This window comes from Phycodurus eques, chromosome 5 (genome assembly GCF_024500275.1).
Source record: "Phycodurus eques isolate BA_2022a chromosome 5, UOR_Pequ_1.1, whole genome shotgun sequence".
NCBI classification, from domain to species: domain Eukaryota; kingdom Metazoa; phylum Chordata; class Actinopteri; order Syngnathiformes; family Syngnathidae; genus Phycodurus; species Phycodurus eques.
In genome coordinates this window covers 57,470-67,500 of record NC_084529.1, presented here as the reverse complement: position 1 = coordinate 67,500, position 10,031 = coordinate 57,470, and the positions used below count along the sequence as shown (strand labels likewise).

Genomic DNA, 10,031 nt, shown 5'->3' with positions numbered 1-10,031 from the left:
CCGCAAACCGGTAAATTAGTACGTCACTGCTGCTACGTGACTTAAGAAAATTGACCTATAATTTACAAGTACATTAATACAATAAATCTTATAAGACAACCTTTATTAGTCCAACAATGGGGACATTTGCATCATTTTAGCAGCAATAGTGGACACAAGAAATACAAAAAGAGCATGCAACAAGAGAACACATTTGGCTGAAAAGTCATCCGCCAGGTTGATGCAATTAATGCTTTAAAATAAATATTAAAACCATAAATTATAATTACAATTATAGAATTATTATGTTCTGAAATTCAACCGTGTGCAGACTTTTTTTTGTTGTTGTATCCCATTACATTATACTGCAATAACTGTCCCACGGTAATGTTCTTGACAATTTTAAAAGTATGGAAATTCAAATTGTTCTGGAAGTGAATATCTATAGGTTGGCAGCTCTGCAGTCATAACCATGAATAAAATTTTCTAAATAATTGGCAGTTTTGAGCCGGCACGGTGAACGACTGGTTAGCACATCTGCCTCATAGTTCTGGGGACCGGGGTTCAAATCCCGGCCCCGCCTGTGTGGAGTTTGCATGTTCTCCCCATGCCTGCGTGGCTTTTCTCCAGGCACTCTGGTTTCCTCCCACATCCTAAAAACATGCGTGGAAGGTTGATTGAGGACTCTAAATTGCCCGTAGGTGTGAATGTGAGTGCGAATAGTTGTTTGTTTCTATGTGCCCTGCGATTGGCTGGCGACCGGTTCAGGGTGTACCCCGCCTCCCGCCCAAAGATAGCTGGGCTAGGCTCCAGCAGCCCGTGACACTGGTGAGGATAAAGAAAATGGATGGATGGATGGCAGGTTTGACTTATTTTTCCATTTTAATGAATGTAAAGAACAATGTATGTTCAATGTATGAAAAGTGCTTGCAAATAAAGTTTTGATTGATAGATCATTTCTTTTGGTGTTTCAGCTTGCGGCCTTGGGTTTTTCAGTTACAATGGTCGTCAATGGCGTCACGGTGTGTTTGATGAATGCCTCACTTTTTTTCCTAATGAAAAATAAGTTGAGCCGTGGTGCCATTTTGAATTTTAACTTGTTCAAAACTCCGTGGTCAAATTTTTTTTTTTTTCTAATGCTTTATATATTGGATGAAAGACATCAAAGTCTTCAAAGAGCCAGAAGGTGGCGCTGGGGATGTATGAGGCTTTTAAGGTGGAGGTGGGACTGCATCAGGGATGAGCCCTGAGCCCGTTCCTGTTTGCAGTGGTGATGGATAGGCTGACAGATGAGGTTAGACTGGAATCCTAATGTACCGTGATGTTCACACATGACATTGTGATGCAGTGAAAGGAAGTGAAAGGTGGAGGCATGCGCTGGAAACGAGAGGAATGAAGATGAGCCGAAGTAAAACAGAATACAGCAAGTCCTCGATTTACGAAAGAGTTCCGTTCCTACGCTGGCGACGTAACACGATTTTCCACGTAAGTCGAATTTCACCGTTAAAGTCGAAATTCACGGCGACATACTTCTGTTAAGGTTATTGTCCCACGTGATTGTGACAGCAAGCTCAGTATGCGTGGCCGTGTGCTTCGATGTGTGAGTGAGACGTGACTGTGAAGGAGGAAGGAGTGCGCGCAGGTGCAAGTGCGTACAGTGTAGTGACGGCGACTGGGGAATAGTAGCGATTAGCGGAGGACCCAATGATGTCGAATGTGCAGAGGAGCTAATAAAGCCATTAAAGGAGCAAATCGGTGCTTTGTGCCTTTATTGTTGCCGCCACCCAGCTTAGCTGTGCAACGAGAGAAGGGAGTTAACCCCTGCGTCTCCCGACCACAGTCAGGTGACCGTAGCAGGAAAGGTTAACACTTCATATAAGGAAACTAAAATACATTAAATTTAAAAAATAAGACTCTGTACTTACCATTACTGCTGAGAGTTTGAAAAAAGGAGGGCGAAAAAGGCAAAGATACTCCCGCCGCACAAACACAGACAAGCACTATGCACCAGCTAAACAAACACTATGGTGCTGGGACAAAATGGCGGACGAGGCACGGGCGTCGTAAAGTTGAAACGTTGCAGGTCGAGTGCGTCGTAACTCGAGGACTTCCTGTATATGTGCATGAATGAGAGCGGTGGAGGGGGAAGAGTGCGGCTCGAGGGAGAAGAGATAGCAAGAGTGGATGACTTTAAATACTGGTCCACAGTCCAGTGCAATGGTGAATGTGGTAAGGAAGTGAGAAAAATGTGTCCAAGCAGGTTGGAACGGGTGGAGGAAGGTGTCAGGAGTGTTATGTGACCAATAAGTCTCTGCTAGGATTATGGGCAAAGTTCATAAGATATTTGTGAGGCCAGCCATGATGTATGTATTCGAGACAGTGGCACTGAAGAGACAACAGGAAGCAGAGCTGGCGGTGGCAAAAATGAAGATGTTGAGGTTCTCTCTCGGATTGACCAGGTTGGATAAAATTAGAAATGAGCTCATCAGAGGGACAGCCAAGGTTAGAGCAGACTTCGATGGTTTGGACACATCCAGAGGATAGAGAGTAAGACATATTGGTAGAAGAGTGATAAGGATGGAGTTCCCAGGCAAGAGAGCTAGAGGAAGACCAAAGAGAAGATTGATAGATGAGGTGAGGGAAGGCAAGAGGGCAGCTGGTGTTAGAAAGGAGGATGCAGGAGATAGGCTTACATGGAAAACTCTTAACTGGACAAGCTGAAAGGAGACGAATGAAGAAAGAATGATACGTTGCCTTTGATGGGAACGTCGCTTCCACCACACTGTCATTTATTTTACGTACATTATAAGATTATTATTACCAGTATACTGTTAAAGCGCCTGCAATGCTTTGGGTGAACCATGACAGTTTGTATTTTTTTTTAGAAAGCTAGCTTGTTAAAAGTCTGACTTGCTGGCAGACATTTTATTTCAGTGGGTAAATAAATTTTTTAAAAAGAGAAAAAAAAAAAATCTCTTTTTTTAGCAAATTATGTTGTATGTACCTTTATTTCAATAGTACAAATAAATGCTCATCTTTTTATTTAAACCCAACTGTTTTATTTTTGTTTTGTCCATTGTTGCCCCAGTGAAAGCAGGCCAATCATCTACAGATACAAAAATCTCCCGATATGTTTACTTTTTTTTTTGTTCAACTTAAGCATTAACATTTATAAGTGTGTACTTTTGAACTTTTACTTGAGGGAGTGGCTTCAGTACTTTTACCCGAGTAGTTTTTTGCACAAATATCAGTACTTTTTCTTAAGTACTAAATACCAGTACTTCTGACATCACTGATGAGTACTGAAATAAACTTGACTTTTCTCCCATATTTTAATTAATTGAGATGTACCTTTACAAGTCTGTCTTCAAAGTCATTGCCAACAACACATTAGTTCAACCACAAGATGTCACTATACCTGGACTGGTGCATCTCCAGCACGAGATATATCCTGACACAGACCAATATTCTCCAGTGATTGCTGGAAAAGTAGACATTTCAGATAAACAAACTACTGATATACAGTAAAACAAAAACAAATAATAATAATAATCTAATGAATATTGAATGCCACAAAATTATATTTTTTCTGATTGTTACCTTGAGATCAGCAAGTCTGGTCTTGGCCAGGGAGACATACTCCATCAGGAGGCTACGGTATTTCACAGGTACATATGGAGGGTGAAGTATGTGCACCTAGCAGGTGGAAATGTGGATATTTTCTTTTATTTCATTTTTACACTTTTTTGTTTTTTTAACTATTTACACTGAGCTCACATGTAAACTGACTGACTGATCTTGTATCTTGAAAACCCGCAGAAAGTGTAGCAAAAAGTGTTTCATGCTTTTCTGTATTTGATGTGCAAACTTTTTCCCTGCACAGTTTGGTTTTATGTACCACTCAATGTACAACAGATTACCTTAAGGTATTCGGGTGGTTCAAATGGAACCAAGTCAGACAGAAACTTGAGCAAAAACACCAGAGATTTCTTGCTGGTAGCGTGGAAGCCACTGGCCCCCCCAAAGGACTCCTGAGACAACAAAAATATTTTAAAAAAGGAGTACTAAAGAGATTATCCAAAAAGCTGAAATATAAACTCCCTCTTACTCATCATATTTTGTGATACATTTGAAAGTATTTATCATATGAGATTGAAAATATTTTTTTCACATGTATTCCATGTAAGTCACAAGGACAACGTTTAGGAATAATGTTAGAACATGGGAAGAATACTGAACCTTGAACCAGTCACTATAGGAAGGGAAGATGCCAGGTCCTTGCAGTGCCCCTTGCCGCGCTAACAAGAATGCAGTAATCATGTTCTCCAAGTCATAACTGTCAAACCCAGAAGTCAGCAATCTGGACAGAAGTACTGAGAGGCAATGTTGGAAAAATCAGATCCATACAAAGACAAAAGACCAACATATGTTCATAAAATACAATTATTCTTTAACCTCCAAAAAAACACAAGAAAGAAATTAAATGACAGCTAAATTTTTTATATCATTTACACAAGCACGCACACCCATACACACAATTGTTGGTTAAAGAAAGAAAAACTTACTGAAAATTAACAAAAATCAGGCATAACAAAATTAAACCTGAAACCGAAATGATGGTACCCTCAAATTAGATGCACAACCTTTTGTAGCAATCACTGCAATCATCCATCCATTCATCCTTCCATCTATTTTCTTCCGCTTATCCAATGTCAGGTCACGGGGACAGCAACAGGCAGGGAACCAGAGACTTCCCTTTTCCCAGCCACTTTGTTCAGCGCTTCTGGGGTTGATCCCGAGGCGTTCCCAGGCCAGCCGCGAGACACTCTCTTCAGCGTGTCCTTGGTCACCCCTGGGGCCTCCTCCAGGTGGGACATGGCCGGAACACCTCACCAGGGAAGCGTCCAGGGGGGCATCCTAACCAGATGCCTGAGCTATCTCATCTGGCTCCTCTCAATGCGGAGGAGCAGCGGCTCGACTCTGAGCCCCTCCCGGATAACCAAGCTTCTCAACCTATCTCTAAGGGAGAGCCCGGACACTCGGGCCGCACAATATTTTCTTTGAGCATCGTCATTGAGATATATAGTATGTGTGCGCAATAGGCACATTGCAGGGTCTGCTGGATGTTGGTGTTCTCTAAAATACAGTGAATCAACTGTCATGTCCCACCAGCAGAGGGACCCGTTTGGACATGCTCAAAATAAAAAGATTGTACACATCTGCTATATTTCCTATTTTGCTCTTCAGAATGAAATGAGGCAGCTGCAAGAGTGTGCGAGGTGCATTCACAATTTACAATTCTTGGAAAGCTTTCCTCTGACAACGGCTTTCTGACAGATTACAATTTGACCTCAGAGCACATGGTAGCTACCACCCGCAAATATAAATAAATGCTGGGAAGTCAATTCAAATAGGTCAAGTATATATGAGGATGCGTATGCGCCCTATCCCCATTTTGAGATAATCTTTCACTCCATTGGTCCGGAACAACTCGAGTCTACCGAAGCCAGGTCTGCCGATGGACATACGAATCGTTCCGTTACTGCACATTATCAACTAATCTAATTCAGGGAACAAGCCCTCTCAGCACTGCCATGAAGCGGCCGAGAGACCCCGACACAACAGAGAAACACGTGGAGACATCAGCGATCGGCCGGACAATCCAGGTTCCAGGTTCTTCTTTCCTGCTAACCATGAGCCACATGGGTTCACACATCACCTCTTCACCTCCAATGTTACCTCCTCCGCTTCCAGACTCCTTCCTCTTCTTCTGCAACGTACGGCGGCAATGTTCAGCCTCGTCATCATTCAGCCTCGTCAGGCTGAATGATGACGTCTCCAGCACACGAGGGACCCAAGGGTTTGAGCAACCTTCTTGTGTGGTTTTGCATTAATTGTCATAATTGGGATCAATGTGTATCAACGCTTCCACTTTTTAGCATTCACACGCAATTTCTCTGGAAATAGCACATGCTAAATGCATGGATGACTTGTTTAACCTATGGATTTTTTATTTTATTTTTTACTTCATCAATTACCCTGTCTGGACTAAAAAGTTGGTGAATTAATGTTGTGAATGAATGTGCGTTTCATCTTTTGACATTAAAACATGATCATCTTCCTCAACACTAAAATTGCTCTTTTAAAGGTGTTACCTCTCAAACTGGGCTTCACAGAAGGGTTGTAAACCAGCAGAGTAGAGAGGAAGCACAGGACATGTTTCCAGCTGACTTCATGTGTTTCTAGTACCTGCTGCAGGTGATGTAGCAGCTGCTTCACACTGAAGACCACAGCCAACTTTAAGAAGAAAGAATACAGAACCAATTGAGAAGCAAGTATAGTATGTTCAACAAACATTGACATTTGCTCACGTGTTAAGTTGCTATTAACAAATTATCCCATATGAGTTGACGTTTGATGGAAAATTCATACAATTATAGACTGATGATATCTGTCTATTCGTTCACAACAAAGTCTCATACAACTGACTTGCTCAATACTGCCCAGTGACTGATTAGACTTCAGTATTTTTGTGATTGGGGGGGCAGTTAGTCTTTGATTAAATCAGAGGATGAAAAAGTCAAACACCAACATCTTTGGGGTTGGGTTTTGAGAATCGATTGGAACCGGGACTAACATTCCAGTTCTCCCGGAATCCTTCAAATATTAATTAAACATTTCAGTTCCAAGTTTCGATGCCTCCAGTCCGCTGATCCCGAAGAAGAAAGTGGCGAAAACCAACGAAGAAGAACGCGCACGAAGAAGAACACGCACGAAGACGTGCTTGTGCCCAACGGCGGCGGCGAACAAAAGTGTGTCTTAACTTTGGTAAAATAAATGACCAGCCTCAGTGCAACACTTGGAATAAGATGATATTGACATAAGATGATAACGGACACAAAATGCAACTCGAAAGTTCCTTTTAGAGGAATATGAACAAAAACGACATGACACTGAAGCAAACATATATAGTTTTTACAGCTTTTCAGTTAAAATTTATATACTGTATTTAAATAGTATGTTCTTAATGTTTTATCATTTCTATTTTATAAATATTTATGATCCTAGGTCTGATCCATTTTATGTAAAAAATTTAAAATAAAAAATCTGCAATACCCAAATGTAAATAATTACACTACTACCATATCATAATATGGGAATTTTGTCTCTTTGATAAATGCATGCTTATGTTTCACCACAACGCTGCAAATTGTGAGATGCCTAACTGATATTCTTCAGTTCTGTCAGGTTGGATGGTGAACGTTGGTGGACAGCCATTTTCAGGTCTCTCCAGAGATGCTCAATTGGGTTTAAGTCAGGGCTCCGACTGGGCCATTCAGGAACAGTCACAGAGTTGTTCTGAAGCCACTCCTTTTAGCTGTGTGCTTAGGGTCATTGTCTTCTTGGAAAGTGAACCTTTGGTCCAGTCTTAGGTCCTGAGCACTCTGGAGAAGGTTTACGTCCAGCATATCCCTGTACTTGGCCGCATTCATCTTTCCTTCGATTGCAGCCAATCGTCCTGTCCCTGCAGCTGAAAAACACCCCCACAGGATGATGCTGCCACCACCATGCTTCACTGTATTGGACAGGTGATGAGCAGTGCCTGGTTTTCTCCACACATACCGCTTAGAATTAAGGCCAAAAAGTTCTATCTTGGTCTCATCCGACCAGAGAATCTTATTTCTCACCATCTTGGAATCCTTCAGATGTATTTTTTTAGCAAACTCCTTGCGGGCTTTCATGTGTCTTATACTGAGGAGAGGCTTTCGTTGGGCCACTCTGCCATAAGGCCCCGACTGGTCAACAGTTAAATTTTTTCTGTCAATATGGGGTGCTCTGTGTACATTGAGGGAAGAAAAAGAAAAATTATTTTAGCAAATGGCTGCAATATAACAAAGAGTGAAGCGTTTAAGGGGGTCTGAATACTTTCCGTACCCACTGTATCTGTGCATTCCTCATTGCACTTGACCGCATACACGAGATTGCTTTTCTGCGTGTGTGGTGTTCGGTTTTTGGAGTGTACTAGCCTTTGTCTCCAGGTGTTACCAGGTTTGAAGTGTACTGGATTGTTGTGTTGATTGAAAATCCTTCTGAGTTTCTCAGACTGACCTGACACATGTGGGATGACAATATTGTTGCGACTGTCACTCTTTTCTTTTTCATCTACCTTACTCCTGTCCCTTCTGGAATTGGATGCACTTTTCACAAATGACCAGCCGGGGTAACCACAGGTTTGGGGACCTCCCTCACGTGTCTGTGCTCTCGCTCTTTGGCCTGCGAACTGGTTGGAACGTTATGAGCTCTGTGTTGTAGGTAACAGACAATGCCCAGTTTGTGTTCCAGAGGGTGGTGTGAGTAAAAAAAAAAAAAAAAAAAAAAAAAAAAAAAAAAAAAAAAAAAAAAAAAAGTATTGTTCATTGTGTGTGGGTTTTCTGTAAACCACAACATGGAGGCCCCTGTCGTTTCCATACGTGGTGTGGGGCATGCCTCTGAGTTGGAGCATAAATAGTTGGGTCGTCCACACAAACACTGGCTAGTGCATCCTAACTAAGCATTGTTGCATGAACTGATAAAGCCTCCTCAGATGAGAGGTGAAACGTCATTTATGAAAAGAAATAGTCCAGTTGTGATCGATTCAACGCTCTGAGAAAGTTTGGTTGTGTGTTTTGTGATGGTTGTTGGTGTTATTTAATGGCGTATGCTAGGCCAAAAAGTTAGTTTGTCAAAATATGTTCAGACTATAAAAAGGTGTTTTTAGAGTAGATGATGATGAAATATAGAACTGTATGAACCCTGTCACGTGGTAAGAAACATTTATTAAGAGTTTTAAAATACCAGTCACCTTTAGAAACTGCACAGACTTTTATATTTAAAAAAATATATATAAAATTAAAAAAAAGCAATTAATAATAGTAACATTCATTTGACACAAGACGTCATCTTGCAAATGTAAACAATTGTTGCGTCTGCTTCCGACACAGGTGAGGGGTGACGATGTGTCGTTCCAATTCCTAGGGCCATTTACTTCATCTTGGTCCTTTAAAAGAAGGGCTAAGGGGAAGGGGTAAGACCAAGGGGAAGGGCTAAGGGGTAGAATTGGGATTGGCCCACAGTCTCCTTCTCCCCTTTCCTACCAGAAGATACACAAAGTACTCTCCTGCCTGTCTCTCTAATCAGCTTAGCTGTAGTGGTGCAGTCTTTTGGAAGCTCCTCCTGTCCAGCAAGAGCCCGTCTCATCTCTTCTCCTAAAACCACACAACACACTTCCTTTCTCAGCTTCCACCACAGGGTTCTCTGTGCTGCCTTTGTCTTCTTAATCTTTCTCCCCACCACCAGAGTCATTTTACACACCACCATCCAATGCTGTCGAGCTACACTCTCCCCTACCACGACCTTACAGCCTCATTTCTTGGCTTTTTTGTTTTGCCCTCCAACTTGAGCCAGTGCCATCTCCACCTGCACCGGATGCCTGCTTCAAGCTTTGCCACAATCTTCTGCACAAAATGTAATCCCCCTTCGTGCTTGAACCTCCGCTCTTGTAGGTCACCCTAAGTTCCTTCCTCTTCTGGAATAAAGTGTTCACTACAGCCATTTCCATCCTTTTTGCAAAGTCTACCACCATCTGTCCATCGAAGTTCCTTTCCTGAATGCCGGACTTACCCATTACTTCGTCATCACCCCTGTTTCCTTGACCAACATGTACATTACAATCTGTACCAGTTATGACTCTCTCTCTTTCTGGGATGCTCAGAACTACTTCTTCTAGCTCCTTCCAGAATTTCTCTTTCACCTTTTGGTCACATACTACCTGTGGGCATAGCCATTAATTACATTTTACGTAACACCCTCAATTTCAAGTATCATCACTCAATCTGACACTCTTTTCACCTCCAATACATTGTGTTAACTAACTTTTCCTTTAAAATAACCACTACTCTATCAAGTACATGTTGATGTACAAATTTAAGATTAAAATTAAATTTGCCTCATTTCTTGGCTTTTTTGTTTTGCCCTCCAACTTGAGCCAGGGCCATCTCCACCTGCACCTGATG

The 10,031-nt window shown here is 41.8% G+C and overlaps 1 protein-coding gene across 9 annotated transcripts in view; it reads right to left on the bottom strand.

Annotated features, from left to right (window-relative positions):
* Nucleotides 1-10,031, bottom strand: part of LOC133402600 (Fanconi anemia group A protein homolog) — an 81,229-nt gene that overhangs the window by 45,134 nt on the left and 26,064 nt on the right. For all 9 annotated transcript variants that reach the window (XM_061676510.1, XM_061676509.1, XM_061676508.1 and 6 more), the window contains 5 exons: nt 6,135-6,276; nt 4,219-4,352; nt 3,900-4,010; nt 3,580-3,675; nt 3,398-3,460 (listed from right to left, as the gene is read on the bottom strand). In XM_061676510.1, coding sequence (XP_061532494.1) covers nt 3,398-3,460; nt 3,580-3,675; nt 3,900-4,010; nt 4,219-4,352; nt 6,135-6,276 — 546 coding nt within the window. The remainder of the gene's footprint in view (nt 1-3,397; nt 3,461-3,579; nt 3,676-3,899; nt 4,011-4,218; nt 4,353-6,134; nt 6,277-10,031) is intronic.